The following is a 21,489-nucleotide window of genomic DNA, read 5'->3' on the forward strand; positions in this document are numbered from 1 at the left end:
ATCACTATCTTTAAATCAACCTAAGCTAACAATGACCATGGAAAATATTTCCATTTATAGATTTCCACAAGCAGACACAAGTCAACCAAACGATCAGTTTAAAGTTAATGCTATAAATATAATGGCACAATTGAACACAAAGGCCACAACTAGTAATTAATGCTCAATATCAGTTTATCTTATTTTCAAATAATCCTCCCAATGAAAGTACAGGATATTTCAAGCACAATGAAATACTCCAATCAAGATTCTCAGAGCAACTGGCAGTGATTACAAGGTACATGGTACAACTTATTATCCCACTATCTCTCCATGGAGCTACTGACTTATGTTGGGATAGGGTTCCACAGAACCCATAAGCCCACCAACTACCAACCCTGGTAGTCATCTTTATCTGACCTTAGAAGGTGAGAAATCCACAGGCGAAACAATAGGGCATCATAGCTAAACATAACGGTACCCTATATCCTTAACCAACATCCATTCACTGATATTTTCCATAGGGTGATGGACAGTGATAAGCAAATGTAACTGATTTGCTTCTCCCCTTACTAGCCCATGCTCATGCAACTTAACTGTAAAAACACATTAAAGATAGGCTTAGCTGTGTCGATTGTTAAGAGTTTTGACACCTGATCAGCCAGTTTTCCTAGGTACACAGAAGTTAGAAAAGTAATAAGTCTGAAGATATTAGAAGATAATTAGAGAAGCACATTAGTCAGTAGTTAAATGAATGTTAAGATGGAGAAAGACAGAAGTGATGTCCTTCAAATGTGTGTTTGTTTTAGCTTATAAGATTGTTGCAGTAATAAGGCTACAGCTAACAGTTAAGTTCTCTTTAACCACAGTCAAGTTATTTAAGCATCGTGATTTGAAAACTTTCTAAAAAGAAACACAAATTCACAGGATTTATTAGCTGGAAATTAAAGGTTAGTTTACTGGTTTTGCTCCATTTGACCATCTGTCTAGGGACAGCACAGGATGGTTTCTAATTTGTATGTGGAAATCCATAAATGGAAATATTTTCCATGGCCATTGTTAGCTGATTTAAAGATAGTGATTGCACCAGTATAGAGATGAGAGAAGTAAATAATGGGCAGCATTTTCCCACCGGCGAGCGGGGGGGCTGGGCCCACTCGCCAACACGTAAAATGACGCGCGGTGACGTCAGGCATGCGTCCCAAAGTCACCGCGCGTCATTTAGATATTCAGCTCAGCGGGTGTGTAGCTGAAATGTCAACGGCCACTTATGGCCTTTAAAAAAGTAATTAAGCCAAATTAATGGACCTGCCTGTCCAACCTTAAGGTTGGCGGGCAGGCGAAGAGCCCAGGCGGCCTTTAAAAAAAACATGAAACCTCATCCATGGGCAGGATGAGGTTTTATGAGGGATTTAAAATGAGTATAAAATGTTTACCTAGAAGTAATTGAAAAGTCCCTGCTTATGTAAATCACATGAGGGGACATGCTAGGAATATTTTTTTTCTCTCTTTATTAAAGTTTTCAAACTTGAGCAGAGCTCCCTGAGGCAGCACTTTGCCTCAGGGAGATCTGTGCACTCTTTCGCGAAACAGCACACTCCTGGCTCAGGAAATCCACCACACCCCCCCCCCACCCACAGAGCTTCCAGGCCTTAATTGGCCCGCCCACGTAAAATGGCGGCGCGCCCCCAACTCGAGGCGCCATTCGAAAATCTGCCCACCCACCCCCCTACCCCAACAGGAGGAAAATGCTGCCCAATGTGCAAGATGTATGGGAACATAATTTTATGAAAGACACCAGGGAGCAGCTTTGATGTTAAGCTTAAAAGCAGGCACAAAAATTACCTGCCAGACTTGAACCATCAGCCATCAACACATTAAGTTGATCTGCAAAGGATTCATACATTTTAGACGTGACCTTAATTGCTGCAAAGTTTTATTGGGGGGTCAGGGATAGGGGTAGAACTCAACACCATTGGAAAGTATGTATCCAACGTATGTATGTATGTATATAGAGTGGTTGGTAAGCTCATTTAACACATTGGTACCAATAGCAAACACTATAGGAAAAATCAGATTTAAAACCAACATACTATAAAGTTGTATGGTACTCATTTTTTCTCCTCAAATTTCACTCTTCATCTGCTACAGGCGTGCAATTAGACTCCTCATCCTAGGGGTATATCATTCAAACAGCTCTCTTCAGACACAGTCCACATTGGAAAGGGCAAAGTTTTCAATTCTACTATTGTGATCTTGTATGTCCAAGTGTTACGGACAGGGGAGAGATGGTAGGTGGTTCCCCCTCTTGACTGATCAGGGCAGAAGTTTTCTCATTAGTTTAAAACAAAAGGATAAATATTTATTACTCAACATCCAAATGTATTCGCAACAGCACCCACTCACACCGACACATGAAAAGGGGATTACAAAAGAAGTAACATGCACTTAGGAACTTAAGAGTCCAACATTTTACTGTCACCCTTGACTCTTTTGAGAAGCAGTCTTGAAATGTTGCCGACCTAGGATTTCCTTTTGGCTCAACGAAGAAATGGAGATTGGAAGTGTATGACGATGGATTTGCAGTGACTTATTGCTTGCAGCAACAGGTTTCTGGCTTCACTCCAGTCGAACCCCTGTAGCAAAAACCTGGTAGTGTTCCTCAAATCTGTAGGCAAAGGCTCTGCTGCTGCTGGATTTTAGACAGAGTCATTCTCTTGCTGGCCTGGATCTGTTCCCATCTTGGTCTCTCTGCCGCTGCTCTCAAAACGTCTCCTAATAAATGTTCTTTATCACAACCTGGTTTTTGTCATGGGATCATAGTGCCTGCTTTCGATTGTCCACAAAAATGATCTCTGACGACTTCGGCAATGCAACACAATAATGTTGAATTGTACCCATTTGCATTGCATTACGATAGGACGTGCTTCTTCTCATGCCCAATCTGTGAAATTCTGCTCTGAAGCCAAGAAGCCTGCAAGGCCATCGTGAAATATCTTCTGCAGGTATTTGGGCAATAGTAACAGTAGCCATTAAGTAGGCCAACAAGTAGGTCAGCTTCCAGCTTGGTCTGATTCCATGTATATTGGTAGAAAAGGCATACAAGGCTATGGGGCTAGTGCTGGAAAACGGGATTAGAATAGTTAGGTATTTGTTTGACCAGGCAGACTCGATGGGCCGAAGGGCCTTTTTCTGCGCTGTTGGTCCCTAAAACTAAAAGAAAGAGGTCAGCTGACCTCTCAACCCCCTGTTATTTCAAAGCAGTGTGTCCATTCTCCATTTTGTTTTCAAAAGTAAAGTGCCCTTTTTCCATAAATCCATGTAATTACGTGAGCGTGACAACATGAAGATGTAAATAAAAAAATCACAAACCCATCCACTCTTTTTACCCTCACTGAATCCCATGAGAACATCAGATGCAATTTGCGAAGAGAGAATGATCTTGTTTTCTCATCCCAAACACAATCTGACTGAAAAGGAGCTATGGCACACAATGTATAATACCCAGCATTTAAAATAATCCAACTCACCAAATAGTCATCTGGTCGAATTCCAAAGAGCTCTCTAAAGTAACGAAATGCCACTGGAGCATAGGTCTTGAATCTGAAGTCAGGGAAGTGATGTGCTGGAGTCAAGTTACTGCCTTCACTGTAAATTTAAAAAATAAAATTGAGTGCCAAGATATATCAAATTAAATTGTATGACACTTGCCATATATAGCTAAATGTAATGCTTGTTTGTAGCATAGTCCAACAAAGCACTGGTGAAATGATCAACATGGCTCTCTGCATTTAAACCCATTGACAATTGTGGTACACAGAAAGCAGTGCACAATACCAATACTCTCAACAGTGCTCATCTTAGTTTATACACTACGAAAAAATTTACATACACATAGATGCATTAAAATATATGATTACAGCATAATGAATTCCCATTTCATTTCTCATTCAATGCAGCAATTTAATAACACTGCCTCTGGAGCTTCCAACATATCGATCAGTGATTCAGACATCAGCGCGAGTAAAACTCAATCTTATTATAAAGTAATAAAAACAGAAAATGCTGGTAAAATTCAGGTCTGGCAGCATCTATGGAAAGAGAAACAGAGGGCAGAATTTTGCCCTTGACAGGTGGGCGGGCCCCACTGGCTCGGCAGTGGGCGGGCAGCCAATCGCCGCTGCCGAAACGGGCCCCGCCTTCATTTTGAGCGGGCAGGCCAATTAAGGCCTGACGGGAAGTGCTATGCACTTCCTGTGCGAGGTGGGGGAGAAGGATTCCCCAATTGTCAGAGTGCGCTCTTTCATGCATGTGTGCGAAAGAGCGCACATCTCCCTGAGACTAAGTGCTGTCTCAGGGAGGGCGCTGGAAAGTTTTATAAACTTCAAAAATAGAAAAATAAAAAATTATTAACATATCCCACTCATATGACAATGTCACACGAGATGGGACATGTTAATAAATATCACATAAACTTTATTAAAGTTTTTTAAAACAGACATGAAACCTCATCCCGCCGGTGGATGAGGTTTCATATTTTTTCAGAAGCCCGCTGGGGCTCCTGGCCTGCCCGCCAGTCTTAAGGTTGGACTTTAATTGGCTTAATTATCCTGTCAATGGCTTTGTGTGTGTGTGTGTGTGTGTGTGTGTGTGTGTGTGTGGAGTTGGGAGGGGGGGAGGGGAATAAAATGGCAGTAACCGGGCAGCGGCGGCGAGCCGGGCAATGAGGAGGAGGAGCAGCAGCGCCCGGCACCGTAAATAAAACAAGAAAAGGGGGAGAGAAGCAGTGTTGGGCCAGATCGTCACCGCGGTCTGGTTTAATTTTCTCCTCCCCCCCCTCCACTGTCGGCGCCGCTTTGTGAAGCATGGACCGGCTGGCGCCGTTTTGCAGTGACCCCTTTGATCAACCACCATGTCGTGGATGCTCTTCCTACCTGATGGAATCCTACATAAAGTGTGCAGACTATGGACATCCTCCACTGCTTATATGTTTACAGTGCTTTACTAGAGGGTTTGAGTACAAGAAGCATCAAAGTGACCATAGTTATGAAATAATGACATCTGATTTTCCCATTTTGGATCCAAACTGGACAGCTCAGGAGGAAATGGCGTTGCTTGAGGCTGTGATGGACTGTGGTTTTGGAAACTGGCAAGATGTAGCCAACCAGATGCGTACAAAATCCAAGGAAGATTGACAGGTCAACGGGCAGACAGCTGATTGCGCTGTCCGTCCACCTTCCTGAATATTTAAATGGGGATGACGTGGGGTGTTCCCCCCGACGTCATCCCGTGTCGGCAAGCGGGCCCCACTCCCAGCTCACCGATGGAAAAATTCTGCACAGAGTTAACGCTTCAAGTCTGCATACTCTTTTTCAAAAGAGTCTCTGAAGAGGAGTTATATGGACTCAAAAGGTGAACTCTGCTTTTCTCTCCACAGATGCTGCCAGACATGCTGAGTTTTACCAGCATTTTCTGCTTTTATTTCAGATTTCCAGCACCTGAATGAGTTTTACCAGCATTTTCTGCTTTTATTTCAGATTGCAATGATTGGACTTCACCTCTGGTTAGATGTCAGTAGTCAAATTGCTTAGCAACTAAAATAGTTACAGAAACAATCTTAATTAAAAAGGAATGAGAAGAGTTGCATGCTTTAATCAGTCACATGCACAAAAATTTTTACTTGCAGTAAAGACGGACTTGCCTGGGAAAGAATATGCTTTCAACTACGTAAAAGTCTTGCATCAGTACATCTCTCTCAGGTTTTGAACTGAGGTTTCCTACTGTGTATCCAATACCCAGCTGAATGGCTCCTTTAAGAGTGGATGAGGTTGTCTGCAACATACATATGTCAGGTTAACCTTTAACTGTACGAAGCAACGCAGCAGGCTGTATTCTTCAGTCTCAACAGCTTGTCTAGCTTTTGAGTAAAATCAACAAGGAATAAAAGATTTAAAAAGACCAACAGTTGATTTTACTGCTGTGAGAACTTCAGCCAAAAGCAAAAATACTGCAGACAGTTTTATCAGAAACTGCTTATCAGCTTAGCACAAATTTCTCAACTGAACACACATCTGTATTATCTTTAGTACGAATGAAGTAAGTATTGACAAAAGAACATTTCCATAGATAAGACTTTTGTTTTATAAACAGGGTGTCCATAATTATCTTGCTTTAGTCATTAACACGGCTCTTTGAAGGCAAGGTTAAACTCAACCATTTGATGGCCTTGACCCCAGATGCACTTGCCCCCTTCCCCTCTCCTCACCATCCAAGGGCCCAAACACTCCTTTCAAGTGAAGCAGCATTTCACTTGCACTTCCCTCAACTTAGTCTACTGCGTTCACTGCTCCCAATGCAGTTTCCTCTACATTGGAGAGACCAAACGCAGACTGAGTGACCGCTTTGCAGAACACTTTCGGTCTGTCCGCAAACATGACCCAGACCTCTTTGTCGCTTGCCATTTCAAGACTCCACCCTGGTCTCATGCCCACCTGTCCGAGCTTGGCCTGCTGCATTCTTCCAGTGAAGCTGAATGCAAACTGGAGGAACAGCACCTCATCTTCCGACTAGGCACTTTACAGCCTTCCGGACTGAATATTGAGTTCAACAATTTTAGATCATGAACTCTCTCCTCCATCCCCACCCCCTTTCTGATCCCCCTTTTTTCCAATAATTTATATAGATTTTTCTTTTCCTACCTATTTCCATTATTTTTAAATGTATTTCCATCCATTGTTTTATCTCTACCTTTTAGCCTATTTTGATCCCTTCCCCCCACCCCCACTAGGGCTATCTGTATCATGCTCGTCCTGATTTCTACCCCTAATGTCACCTATTATCACATTCCTTGGATAATATCACCACCATCAACACCCCTTTGTCCTTTTTTCTATGACATCTTTTGGTTATCTCCACCTATCACTGGTCCTCTTTCCAGCTCTACCTGTTCCTCCACCCCCCCCCCGCCCCCCCCCACCCACCTTAAACCAGCTTATATTTCACCTCTTTTCTGTTTTCCTTAGTTCTGTTGAAGAGTCATACAGACTCGAAACGTTAACTGTGTTCCTCTCCGCAGATGCTGTCAGACCTGAGTTTTTCCAGGTATTTTTGTTTTGGTCCCAGATGCTTAGTTGGATTATGTAATGAGACCAGCAGGCAGGAAACCATGCAACAAGCTGATAAAGGCGGGTAAAAAAATATATATCTTAGCAACATGTCAAACATGTTTTTGGCATTTTGTACATCGGTTTAATGTTAAAAATGAAGGATATAAATCAAAGGAAGGTTGAATTCAATTTAATTACCGTACCTTATGCCATTCAACCAAAACAACTGACATACATTGGTGTCAAAATTTATGGGGTTTATTTTAAACAATTACTCAGTGCACCACTTAAATTGCTAAACATTCAAGTGTATGCACTTTACACCTCAAAAGTCACAGGTTTGGGTCTCAACAGACAAAGACCCTTCAGAAAAAGAAAAATTGCTACTTCATTGCAGAAAATTACATATTTTGCAACCAGATCATAGACTGCATCGAAACAACCGCAATATACAGTAACCGACATGGACCAGCTTACTGAAACGATCTGAGTCTCTGACTGGCATGGCCACTGAAAGCCAAAGTTTTTAGTACAACCTCTACTCCACAATATCCTGAAAGCATTGCAAATAATTGTACTCAGTGAATCCTTGTAACCTTGTAACTACAGAATATGGCTCAATTAATGCAAAGGGAAAGTCCAGCACTTAACCACACTACCTTGGAAAGATTAAGTTGTTAAAATTACTCAAGCCAGTTTCTGTAATGTAAAAAGGCAGCCAGGAAAAAAATAAACACACAGACCATTAAGGATTCAACAGGTAACACGGCTTAACATTTCAGGTTAGAACACAAGCTTCTCAGTTTTGGCAAAAGAACTTAATTTGAATATTAATCTCTCTCCTCTTTTCAGACATTGATGGACCTGGAACATTTCCTGAATTTTTAGTTTTTGTTTGCAATTTGATATTTAAAGTTTTTTTTTATCTCGGCAATTTGAACTATAGCTCAGATTTAGTAATAAGGTGTTCCCCCTTAAAAAGCTACATTGGGTAAGCAAGCAACTCTATTTGCCTGTGACACTACAATAATAATAATAAAAATAAACAAAACAGACTAGAAAAGCCCGTTTAATTTTAATTAAATTTATATATAATGCAATGACCGAATACCTTTTTGTATGTAGTTTCCCCAGAAGCATCTACTCCCCTGTGTCCAATCTTTTTGCCTGCAGGTGCATCTATATTTCCAGATGAAGAAGGCATCTTGAAAAGAATGCAAAATATTAAAGATGTTAGTTACATATGTGTACTGATCGTTACTAATTTTATCTGGGAAATTAGTATAGCAGTAAATGCTGCTTACCTCAGCCAAGAATGTTTTTCTACTGAAAGATTCTGTAAGTGAAGAAAAAGACAAAACATAAATTGCAGCATCAGACCTGAACGTAAATAAAGACTGTAACAATTAAGATTATAGAAACAGGTGTTTTTTTTTAATTCAGTCACGAGATGAGGGCTTTGTGGGCTGGGCCAGCATTTATTGCTCATCCTTAATTGCCCTTGAGAAGGTGGCGGTGAGCTGCTTTCTTGAACCGCTGCAATCCATATGGTGTAGGTACAGTCACAGTGCTGTTAGAAAGGAAGTTCAGGATTTTGACCCAGCAACAGTGAAGGAACAGTGATATATTTCAAGTCAGGAGGGTGTGAGACTTGGAGGGGAAGTTCCATGTGGTGGAGTTCCAAACTATCTGCTATTCTTGTCCTTCTAGATGGTAGTGGTCGTGAGTTTGGAAGGTGCTGTTTACAATGCCTTGGTAAATTCCTGCAGTGCATTTTGTAGATGGTACACACTGCTGCTACTCTGCGTCGGTGGTGGAGGGAATGAATGTTTAGTGCATGTGGTGCCAATCAAGCAAGCCGCTTTGTTCTGGACATTGTCAAGCTTCTTAAGTGTTGTGGGAGCTGCACTCATCCAGGCAAGTGGAGAGTATTCCATCACACGCCTGACTCGTGCCTTGTAGATGGTGGACAGGATTTGAGGAGTCAGGTGAGTTATTCGTCGCAGGATTCCTAGCCTCTGAACTGCTCTTGTAGCCACAGTATTTATATGGCTGGTCAAGTTCAGCTTCTGGTCAATGGCAATCCCCAGGATGTTGATAGTGGGGCACTAAATGACGGTAATGCCATTGAATGTCAAGGGGCGATGATTAGATTCTCTATTGCTGGAGATGGTCGTTGCCTGACATTTATGTGGCACGAATGTTACTTGCTACTTGTCAGCCCAAGCCTCATATTGCCCAGGTCTTATCGCATTTGGGCATGGACTGTTTTAGTGTCTGAGGAGTCACGAATGGTGCTGAACGTTGTGCAATCGTCAGCGAACATCCCCGCTTCTGACCTTACAATGGAAGGTCGGTCATTGATGAAGCAGCTGAAGATAACTGGGCTGAGTTCACTACCCTGAGGAACTCCTGCAGTGATGTCCTGGAGCTGAGATGACTGGCCTCCAACAATCACTACCTTCTTCCTTTGTGCTAGGTACGACTCCAACCAGTGGAGAGTTTTCCCTGATTCCCACTGACTTCAGTTTTGTTAGGGCTCCTTGATCTCAAGGGCAGTCACTCTCACCTCACGAGTTCAGCTCTTTTGTCCATGTTTGAACCAAGGCTGTAATGAGATCAGGAGCTTGAGTGGCCCTGGCGGAATCCAAACTGGGTGTCAGTGAGCAGATTATTGCTATGCAAGTGCTGCCTGATAGCACTGTTGATGACCTCTTCCATGCGTAGGGCATTCAGCCCCTCAAACCTGTTGTGCATCAAGTTAAATCAAGATTGATATAATTGATATTAAAAAACTATATCAGATATAAACACACACAAGTATTTTCCTGCTCACCTGAAGACAGTGAACCATACTACAGTAAGTTCCACAAACTCTGGCAGCCCTCATGGACGCTTTATCCATGGGGCCATTTGTCACGTGCCAGCAGGTCTTTGTACCAAGACACACCATCACAGTTCAGCCTGACCTTGCCCTCACTTAAATGAATGCAATGTGCGAACATGACTGGATTGGAAGACGGAATCCTGGATCACCTTTGACTCCACTAATTCAGGGGCACTGAGCATAATTGCATTTCCCCCAGCTTTGGAGTTCAGATGAGCCAATTCAGGATAGGAGCTTTTTTGGATTCTATGTATCAGACAGGAAACATACTTTTTAAAGAACATTCCCTGTTACTGCACTGTCGATCTTCACAGTGAATAACTCAGTGACTTTAGCCCAATAGGCAATGACTTTGGCCATTTAACGGAGTTCAATTGTCAAAGTGGAAATTAGATTAAGCACAAAGAACTGCAGCAGTATTCAGGGTCAAATTCAAAAGGTAAATGTAGCATTTAACTTTTATTACGTCTTTTCAACCAGGAAATCTGGAAGCAAACCAATTCCAATTTCTTGTGATGTTTAGCACTGAATATTCAGGATCAAACTTCAGCAAGCAAAAGAGCTCCTCTCAATGAATGTTTTGCAGACAGCAGAATGTAGACATAAACGTCTATAGATTCTACTTGCTTTGATCCATCAACTGCCAGTACCATGCCCCACATTCAATGGTCAAGATATTTGCATATTTTTCTACACCAGGAATCAGCTTTGTTAAATTATCAGGACAAAATGATTGCGTGTATGAATTAATAGTATCTTTGTAAATTTTCTCATCTTTTTTCAAAGGCATTTATGACTTGCTAAAATACAGTTCATGGTATCAGACATTCTCCAGCATCTTACCCAAGTGACCGTTGGTCATGCTTATGTTATGTGATTCACGTTCATTATTCAAACCCAGATAGTGAATGCTGGTCGGGTATTCTGTCTGGATTAGGGATGGGTGCGGCTAGAACAAGGAAGAAAAATAGAAAGAGCCAAACTGGTTCTCTCCTCTCCTGGAGTCTTCACATGACTATTTTCCAGAAGGGTCACTAGATAAACAGCAGACACAGTGAACCCAACTGGAACCGCCCCAGCTGGCAAGTAGGTTTCTGATAGCACACCAATGGGTGACCCTTTTGGCGCACTACCAGGCATAGCCTACATTGTGAGGTCTTGCAAAATTTCCACTTAGCCCCAAATGTTAGCTGAAAGAAAATCTAGATGAGTGCAAGAACCATTTGAAAAGGCCAGATAAATCAAGCAGTAGTGATTACATGACATAAGGCTTGGGTTTTAAAAGGCTGAAGACAGCAGGAAAGGCAACGAAAAAGATAGGTCAATATTGAAAAAGGATGGGTGTGGAAACAAGCCAAACAAACTCCTTTCTTGTCGGAAGTCAAGTGAAAGAAAAAGTAGCCACAACAGAAAAAACATTTTAACATTAAGCACACATATATTCTTACTAGTCATAAACCTAATACACACATTATATTCCTACTCGATGTATAAGTCCCAGATATACTCAAGATTTTAACCTACTTTTCACAGAGCTGCACAGTCAAAAGCAATTGTTTTGGTCATATGGTCTGTTACAGTGATTTGTCCCTCCCCAAAAAAATGCAACCCAGATTCACAGGCCTTTCATGGATACGCCTCTATCCACATTAAAATTGTTAGCAATGGCAACACCCACGGCAAGCTACTGTTTTTACACTATAGTGTGTACAGAGTTACTGGAAATGTATGTCCTGCAAATTGCAAACATACATTTCATTCAGTCTTCATTAACTCTATAAAGTTTGTGAGTGTCACCAACATTGCCTGTTCTGAATTTATAAACACCTGGTTCATAGCTTTTGTATTATCTTATTTTCCCTTTAATTGTTTTGCAAAACATATGAAGCTCACCCACTTTCCTTTAGTTTCAATCAAGCACCAAATTATAAATTTGAAAAGCTGCTGGTCACAACTTATTCATCTTTGTCCCGCAGGGTTTTTTCCGTTATGTGCTGATCTTTGAAATTACCATTTAAAAAGCCTATCCAGGCCAAACAGGCCAACTTCTGGGTCTTATTAGCTAAATATTCAAAAATATTCATCCTCACCTATGACAAGTGGTGGTAACAATTAACTGCCCAAGGACCAAAATTCATTCTTCAACAAATAATGCTGTTGCTCAATCTCCAATACATAACTTAATTCAGGTTCTCCTTACTTTGGTGAAAAAAAATCTATCAAACAAAAAGCTCTTTGGATTTATCCTCTAATAATTCAGCTATGCAGAACAAGCAGGTCTCAAATTCAGTCTCTGATCTTAACCAGGTTAGCAGCAGGGGCACTACAACCATCCCGAACAACCACCCCCACCCCCCAATATTGGGAAGATCATATTCAGCCAAGGCACCTACTGCTAATCAGTGTCCAAAACCTCCTGTGTGAAGTGAACATATGCAGACATTCAATGAGAATGGATCGTCTGTAATAACCCTGAGGAATGAATACTCTGCCAAAGCTAAATGTCAAAGTTCATATGAATAATGACCATTTTGGCAAATTATTTAACAGCAACTGGCTGCCATGGAGTTGCACCTGAATGAGTTGACAACTTCAAGAAAAGAAAGCTTGCAGAGGGAAAGGAGGGTGTCAAAAGTAGACAAGATATTAACTGGGAGACGTGATGGAGCCTTTCTGCATCAATCTGAAGAACTAAATCATTAACACATTTTATCCCCTGAATGTGCGTTAATTCAGCCTTTTAGAAATTACAAGCTGAATTTATGCATCATTTGATACCCAAAATGCATTTACATTAGCCTGCTTTGATCAAGCTTAAAAAGTTACATTATATTAAATTCAAACGGGCATGTGAAGCAAAATGCAACCTTAAGACAGCCACAGATTTGGCGTCAACTGATTCAAGCTCCAAAATTTAATTAGCATTAACCATGACAAGCAGGACAAGCCTTAGCTTGCTATATCTGTAAGTTTCTGAAAGCTGCAGCCCAGATGGCTGTTAAATACTGCCCATCATTTTCATGAGCACAAAAACTGGAAGAACTGCTTCTCCTTTCTCCACATGAAATGTGAGCAGATTGCATGGCAGATTTGTTATGAATTGACCTGCACAGAAAATTACTACCTCACTTCTAAGCAGCTCTCAACTATAATAAACCTCTTCCTTATATCACGTAAAACCGGCTTATCTCTCACGAGGCAAGACACAAACAGCAGTGTTCTGACTGCAAACACCTAACTAAATAGGGAGGCAACAGAGAACTACAAAGAAATCCAGATTTTCACTGGAAATATTATCTAAGTGTTTTCACTCTGCCAGTTTTTCTGTAAAGTACTGAAAGTTTTAAACCAGGAAAATCACAATTAAACCAAGTGTCTAAGATCATGATGCTATTGCTCAGAACGTTAGGCAAATTTCAATAGTTTAGTTGTGCTAGGAAAATTTGCTGAAAGTCATTTTAAACACTAAGTGAAATAACACATTCTATTTCAAAATACATTGGAAACTCCTACATTAGGCTCATGCATGGAAAAACACATTTAAAGCAGTGTTAACAATTAAGCCTGCAGATTTTCCAATTTTAGACATCATAAAATGTTACCTGGCAAAGCAATATGTTGAGCAGTATCTTGAAAAATTATACTGAAGATATAAAAACAATAGCCTGCATGCACTTTGGGTTCAGGCCAATGAACAACTTTGATATTGTGAAACAGCCTTTGGTTGTGCACGCTGCAATTCTACGTAACCTAAATTATTAAGGTTCCATTGTGAGGGCCAGCAGCTGTGGTTGGTATCAGTAAGTAAAACAAGGTAAGCTAATATCTTTGAAAGTATTAAAAAAGTTATAGTCCCATTATGGTTCTCCGAGACTTGACTTCCTCATGCAGGCCAACTATTACCTTCAGTCTTCATTCAATGCAGAAGCACAACCCAATAAACTGCCTTAGCTGTAAACCATACCCCCCCCACCCCCCAGTCCCCACTAATTCTCTTACTTATCCTTCTCTGCTTCTCACCTTGTTGCCCCATGTTCTGCCCCTTCTCAGAAGCAACCTAATCCACTGCCCATCCACTTAGATGCCAGCCAGCTCTTACACGCCATTCGGTAGCAATGCAACCTCCCAGATTTCCCAAACAACAAATCACTTTGGATGTTGTCTGTCCACACATGTCAACATATAAAATAGGAGCAGGAGTAGACCATACGGCGCCTTAAGCCTCCTCCGTCATTCAATACCATGGCTGATCACCGGCCTTAACTCCACTTTCCCATCCACGCCCCATATCCCTTGATCACAAGTGTGGAGTCTCACTCTTTCAAGATTTAATTGATGTTTCTCTAAACTTGAAATTTAGAATAAGCATTTTTAAACTTTTCCCTGACTGCCATGCAAATATCATTGAGGTTAACTGGGCAAGTTTAACTAACAGTGAACTCTGTTCATTGCCCTTATTACAGCTAACTACGGGTCATAATTAATGCACTGCTCTGACAAAAAGCCCACACTGAAAATGTCAATGGCTGTGTTCTCTCCACTGATGCTGCCTACTCTGCTTAGTGCTTCCACTTTTTCTTTTGTTTTAAGTTTCCAGCATCTGAAGGTTTTTTTGGCCTTTTTTAAAAAATCACTGATCGTTTTGATTGTAGTACAATGGACATTGGTAATGGAAATACCATTAATGGCAAGCAAAATGATACCTTTATTGAAATACATAATTTATATTAATGTCCAAGAAGCACTTGCAGTCACCTATTCTTCACCGACAAACCTTAGAAGACTGTCTGGGCACCCAACCATAGTCAATCCAACATTGGGATTTCAGAGAGTTGAGATGCTGTGCAGTCCAGCAAAAAAAAACAGCAACTGATTGCTATTAGAGCAGACAGTTGACAGAGCTTTGGGAGAGTGAAAGAGCTCTATTAAAACTATAGACTATATATTCATCTTATTCACTTGGCAACTGCTCAAAGGAACATTAGTGGAATCAGCAAATTACTGTTGCGAGTAACAGGGGCAGACCTTTGTCCCATTACTTCTTATGAGTGTGTTGCTGCTCACATCCCAGGAACAAATATTAAAAAATTGCAGCTGGCCAATCCGTACACAGCAAGGGCTCACATACAGAAATAACATGAGTGCTGCATTGTCAGAGATGTTAAATTGATGCCCCTTCTGCCTGGCTTGGGTGGGTGTTAAAAATCCCACTGCATTATTCAAATAAAGAACTTGCATATATATCGCATTAGCAGCTTCCAAAGTGCTTCACAGCTAATGACGTACATTTGAAGCGCAATCATTGTTACAATGTAAGATAAGCATAGCAACTAAATTCTCCCCCAAAACAGCGAGGTCCAACAAACAGTAAATGACCGGCTAATTTGTTTTTTTTAAGGAGGTGTTTGTTGAGCATTACATGTTGGTCAGGAAACCAGGAGGCCTCCCCAGCTCTTCACGAGGTGCCACAAGATGTTAAACCAGGGGTAAGCAACTTACCTGATGGTTGATATCACATCCTTGCTTACATCCTCTCTTGTGACTTTCTGCTTTGTTTCAGGTTTTCAGCATTTGCATTTCTCTGCAAGAATCATTACCTGGCAAGCAGGAAGAGTCACTGGTTGTTCTTTTTCAAATCAAGAGCACTATGGTCAAATGGTTAGCTGAAACTAGCTTCTTAGCACAGACCAAGATTTAAAATTGGAGCCTCTTACTCTGTGAAGCCAAGCACTTCCTCTGCTAAATTATCAGGGACAGGAGGTTGAAGTTATCTTTTTCAGCCCATCGAGTATCAAACATTCCTCTAATCCAGAATAACCATATGATAGCAGAACAGCCACATACAATACTGCCAACTAATTCATTTCACAAGCTATTTCACATACATGCTCAGTGCTTTATGCAGTTCCCAGCTGTGTGCTGCAGTATGAAGAGCTAGAACTGGAACTAAACCTGTCAAAAGGGTTTTAAAATAATTAACCAACTGACTTCATTAGCAATAGTTTTGGTCCATATTTACAGAATAAACATTCTAAAAAGATTATATAAATCCTACTTCCAAAAATAATCAATAAGGAAGACAGTCTATGAGGCAATAACTGTAACCTTATCATTCTAAACAACCCACTGTGTTTGATCAATCAACAAAAAGGCATTTAGTAATCTGCTGCTGTTGCTATCCACATATTGTAGTAATGAATAAGTACTCTGCACACAAACCACAATTAGTCTAAGTGATACTTTCACAATGGGCAGTAAACATCACCCTGTAACAACGTGCAGTTATACAGTACCTGTTCCTTCAATGTAGAAAAACATCCCAAGGCAATTCAAATGTTTAATCAAAACAATGTGTGAAGCAAAGAAAACATTCACCGGGATGATCAAATGTTTGGCAAAACACGTGGCTTTTTTAAAGAAGGGTCTTGCAGTGGAGGGCTAGGGGCGGGGGCAGGTTCATTTGCAGAGCTAGGCAGCTGAAGTGTCAGCGGCCAGTCATGGACACATGAGAGGTTAGAGACAGAGAAACAAAAATTAAACACTAGGGGAGGCAGTGGCATTGTGGTATTGTCACTGCACTAGTATTCCAGAGACTCAGGTAACGTTCTGGGGACCCGGGTTCAAATTGAATTGAATTAAAAATCTGGAGTTAAATGAAACCATTGACTGTAAAAACCCATCTGGTTCACTAATGTCCTTTGGGGAAGGAAATTGCTGTCCTTAACTGTCTGGCCTACATGTGACTCCAGACCCAATCAATATTCCTCCATGTTAAACACTACTTGGAGGAGGCGCTGAAGGTGGCAAGGGCACAGAATGTACTCTGGGTGGGGTACTTCAATGTCTATCACCAGGAGTGGCTTCGTAGCACCACTACTGACCGAGCTGGCCGAGTTCTGAAGGACTTGGCTGCTAGACTGGATCTGTGGCAGGTGGTAAGGGAATCAACAAGACGGAAAAAAATACTTGACCTCATCCTCACCGACCTGCCTGCCGCAGATGCTTCTGTCCGTGACATATTGGTAGGAGTGACTACTGCATAGTCTTTGTGGAGACGAAGTCCCGTTTTCACATTGAGGATACCTTCCATGTTGTGTGGTGCTAACACTTTGCTAAATGGGTTGAATTTCAAACAGATCTAGCAACTCAAGACTGGGCGCTAGTCATGTTGGACGATTAACCAACTAGCTGGAGGAGAAGGCCTCACAAATATCCTCATCCTCAATGATGGAGAGCAGCACATCAGTGCAAAAGATAAGGCTGAAGCATTTGCAACAACCTTCAGCCAGAAGTGACAAGTGGATGATGCATCCCAGCCTCCTCCGGAGGTCACCAGCATCACAGATGCCAGTCTTCAGCCAATTTGATTGGCTCCACGCGATATCAAGAAACAGCTGAAGACACAGGTTAGTGCAAAGGCTATTGGCCCAGATAATATTCCAGCGATAGTACTGGCAACTTGTGCTCCAGAACTTGCCGCACTCCTAGCCAGGCTGTTCCAATATAGACATAACACTGGCACCGATCTGGCAATGTGGAAAATTGCCCAGAAGATGTCCTGTACACAAAAAGCAGGACAAATCCAACCCAGCCAATTACCACCCCATCAGTCTATTCTCAATCATCAGATGGAAGGGGGTCATCAACATTGCTACCTAGTGCAACTTGCTTACCAAAACCTGCTCACTGACACTCAGTTTGGGTTCCACCAGGGCTATTCAACTCCTGACCTCTTACAGCCTTGGTTAATACATGGAAAAAAGAGCTGAACTCCAGAGGTGAGGTGACAGTGACTGCCCTTGACATCAAGGCAGCATTTGACCAAGTGTGGCACCAATGAGCCCTCGCAAAACTGCAGTCATTGGGAATCAGAAAGAAATCTCTCCACTGGTTGGAGTCATAGTTGGCACAAAGAAAGATGGTTGGGGTTGTTGGAGGTTGGTCATCTCAGTTCCAGGACATCGCTGCAGGAGTTCCTCAGGGTAGTGTCCTAGGCCCAACCATCTTCAGCTGCTACATCAATAATCTTCCTTCCATCATAAAGGTCAGAAGCGGGGATGTTCATTAATGATTGCACAATGTTCAGCACCATTCGTAACTCCTCAGATACTGAAACAGTCCATGTCCATATGCAGCAAGACCTGAACAATATCCAGGCTTGGGCTGAAAAATGATAAGTAACATTCACGCCACACAAGTGCCGGGCAATGAATATCTCCAACAAGAGAGAATCTAACCATCACCCCTTGACATTCAATGGCATTACCATCGCTGAATCCCCCTCTATCAACACCCTGGGGATTACCATTGACCAGAAACTTAACTGGACTAGCCATATAAATACTGTGAGCAGATCAGAGGCTAGGGATCCTGCAGCAGGTAACTCTCCTCCTGACTCCCCAAAGCCTGTGCACCATCTACGAAGCACAAGTCAGGAACGCGATGGAATACTCTCCACTTGCCTGGATGTGTGCAGCTCCAAAGCCACTCAAGAAGCTGGACATCATCCAGGACAAAGCAGCCCACTTGATTGGCACCCCATCCACAAACATGCACTCCCTCCTCCACTGATGCACAGTGATAGCAGTGTGTACATCTACAAGATGCACTGCAGTAATTCACCAAGGCTGCTTAGACAGCACCTTCCAAACCCATGGCCACACCATCTGGAAGGACAAGGGCAGCAGACACATGGGAACACCACCACCTGGAAATTCCCCACCAAGCCACTCACCATCCTGATTTGGAAAATATATCACCATTCTTTCACCGTCACTAGGTCAAAATCCTGGCAATCCATCCCCTATAGCACTGTGAGTGTACCTACACCACATGGGCTGCAGCGGTTCAGGAAGACAGCTCACCACCATCTTCTCAAGGGCAATTAGGGATGAGCAATAGACGCTGGCCTAGCCCACGAATGAATAAAAAAAAAGTGGTTGTGAATTTTACATTGGATGAAGACAATGCTGATTGGCGAGCAAGATAACGATGCCAGATAGGCACTACTTGAATGCACTGAAGCTTACAGAGCGTTTATGATGAGTGGCTGCTTGAAGAGCATTGGAAATGTCAACTGGAGGTAAGAAAGGCATGGATTAGGGTATCAGTGATAGACTGAGGAGGCAAGTGATGTTATAGAGGTGTAAGAAAGAAGGTCTTTTTGATGAAGACAACACAAGGTCATACACTTACTCGGGGTTGAATAAAACACCAAGGTTGCAAACATGAGGCTGAGGATGGAAATAGAAATGATTTCAAGGGTAGAGAGTTTGTGGCAGGGACCAAAGATGATTTTTTCAGTTTTCCCAAGGTTCAACTGGATGTCAGACAAACAGCACAAGGACAGTATGAAAGAAATGGAAGGAAGGTAGAAGTGTATTCTCACCATGCCTTGGAAGGTGACCCCATATCTGCAAATGTAGGATAACATATAAATGAGGAAAAGGTAAGGACCAAGGATAGGTCCATAGGGCTTGTAGGGGTGGAGATGCTTGGTTTATAATCAGCCAGATAAAAGTAGAATCAAGCAAAGGCTGTTCCAATTGCTCAGTCAACAGTATAGAGGTATTCGACAAGGATGGTGTGTGGATCAACTACATCAAAAGATGCATGAGATAGGAGAGGGCTAATGCACCAAGACCACAATCACAGAGATCATCATTTGTGACTTTGCTTATGCCAGTTTCAGTCCTGTGGCAAGGCCAAGGTCCTGATTTGGAGAGATTCAAACGGAACTGCAGGAAAGTTGGTCACAGCTTTGGAAAGCAACAAGCTGAAATTGGAAAGCAAAAAGTTCAACATGTTTGGAGATGAAAGGGATCTTATAGATGGAGAGCAGTTTTCACAAGCAGAGGGTGGGATTTCAGAAGGGGGGGGTCAGTGGTTTGATGACAACAACCTTGAAAGGGAAGCGCATCAACTGACAAGGAACCCAGACAGGAAAATTGGATGGTGAAGAGATTAGCGCGAAAGGGCTCAAGAAAAGTAGGACATTGGTCTCATAGAAAAGATGAGCAGTGAAGGTGAGAAAATGAAGAAAGAGACAGGTTAGGGGCTAGGGGAAGGGCTAGGAACATAGGAAATGGGAGCAGGAGTCATTCAAATAGACCATGGCTGATTTTCTACCTCACTGCCATTTTCCTGCACTATCTCCATATCCCTTGATGTCTTTTCTATTTAGAAATCTATCAATGCCTATCTTGAACAGACTCAATAACTGAGCATCCACAGCCCTCTGTGGTAGAGAATTCCAAAGATTTACTGCCCTCCAAGTGAAGAAATTCCTTCACCAACCTGGTGAACCTTCACTACAGTCCCTCTATGGCAAGTACATCCTTCCTTAGGTAAGGAGACCAAAAATGTATGCATTACTCCAGATGTGGTCAAACCAAGGCTCTATACAATTGCAGCAAGACATCTTTACTCCTGTACTCATCCTCTTGCAATAAAGGCCAACATATCCTTTGCCTTCCTGCTGCACCTACATGTTAGATTTCAGTGAGTCATGAACAAGGACACCTTGGTCTTTTTGGGCATCAACATTTACCGATCTCTCAGCATTTAAAAAAAAATACACCGCATTTCTGTTTTTCCTACCAAAGTGGATAACTTCACATTTTTCAATTTTCTTCCATCTTCCATGTTCTTGCCCACTCTCTTAGCATGTCTAAATCCCCTTGAATCCTCTTTGCATCCTTCTCAAAACTCACATTCCCAACTAATTTTATGTCATCAGCAAACCTGGAAATATTACATTTGGTCTCCACATCCAAATCATTGATACAGATTGGGGCCCAAGCGCTGACTTTGCGGTGCCCCACTAGTCACAGTCTACCAACCAGTTTATTCCTACTCTGTTTTCTGCCTGTTAACCAAATCTCAATCCATGCCAGTATATTACCTCAACTCCCAAGTATTCTACTTTTGTTTACTAACCCTTTCTGTGGGACCTTATCGAAAGCCTTCTGAAAATTCAAATGCACATCCACTGGGCCCCCCTTATCTATTCTGCTAGTTACATCCTTACATAACTCCAACAGGTTTGTCAAATATGATTTTCCCTTCTATAAATCCATGTTGACTCAGCCCAATCCTGAAATAACCCACGACCTTGGCCTTATCAGGGGTGGGGCAAAGTAGCTGAATGGATGATCTCAAGGTTAATGACAAAATGTCCATAATCTCTTTGCACTAGTTGGAGGTGAGGGTTGAGGGGACAGTGGGGCATAGTTTTAGGTGATTAGTAGTAGAAAGGCAGAGGTTATCCAGTCACACACTGTTAAAAAGCACTTTTGAGAGTATGGAAGTCAGGAGAGGACAGGGTGAGACTTGAATGTGCTGTCCCCGAGAGTGGAATAGCCTGTTAACATTCAATGTCTGGGCTCATAAATGAAATGGCGATTGAGCAAAGTACATAGAGCATCCAGGAAACATCAACACAACAGCATCTTTAGGAAAGATGGGGAAGACATTATACAAATAGTTTTTTTTTACTGCAATAGCTTTTGACCAAAC

At 42.0% G+C, this 21,489-nt stretch overlaps 1 protein-coding gene across 7 annotated transcripts in view; it reads right to left on the reverse strand.

Annotated features, from left to right (window-relative positions):
- Positions 1–21,489, reverse strand: part of LOC121287624 (phosphatidylinositol 4-phosphate 5-kinase type-1 gamma-like) — a 93,859-nt gene that overhangs the window by 53,647 nt on the left and 18,723 nt on the right. For 6 of the 7 annotated variants that reach the window (XM_041205552.1, XM_041205553.1, XM_041205556.1 and 3 more), the window contains exons 2-5: positions 8,390–8,421; positions 8,197–8,289; positions 5,681–5,811; positions 3,510–3,627 (exon numbers count right to left, since the gene is read on the reverse strand). In XM_041205552.1, the coding sequence (XP_041061486.1) occupies positions 3,510–3,627; positions 5,681–5,811; positions 8,197–8,289; positions 8,390–8,421 (374 nt within the window). Of the gene's footprint in view, positions 1–3,509; positions 3,628–5,680; positions 5,812–6,981; positions 7,155–8,196; positions 8,290–8,389; positions 8,424–21,489 lie in introns of those variants that run through there. The other variant, XM_041205557.1, reaches the window with a different exon arrangement.

This window comes from Carcharodon carcharias, chromosome 14 (genome assembly GCF_017639515.1).
Source record: "Carcharodon carcharias isolate sCarCar2 chromosome 14, sCarCar2.pri, whole genome shotgun sequence".
Taxonomy (NCBI): Eukaryota; Metazoa; Chordata; class Chondrichthyes; order Lamniformes; family Lamnidae; genus Carcharodon; species Carcharodon carcharias.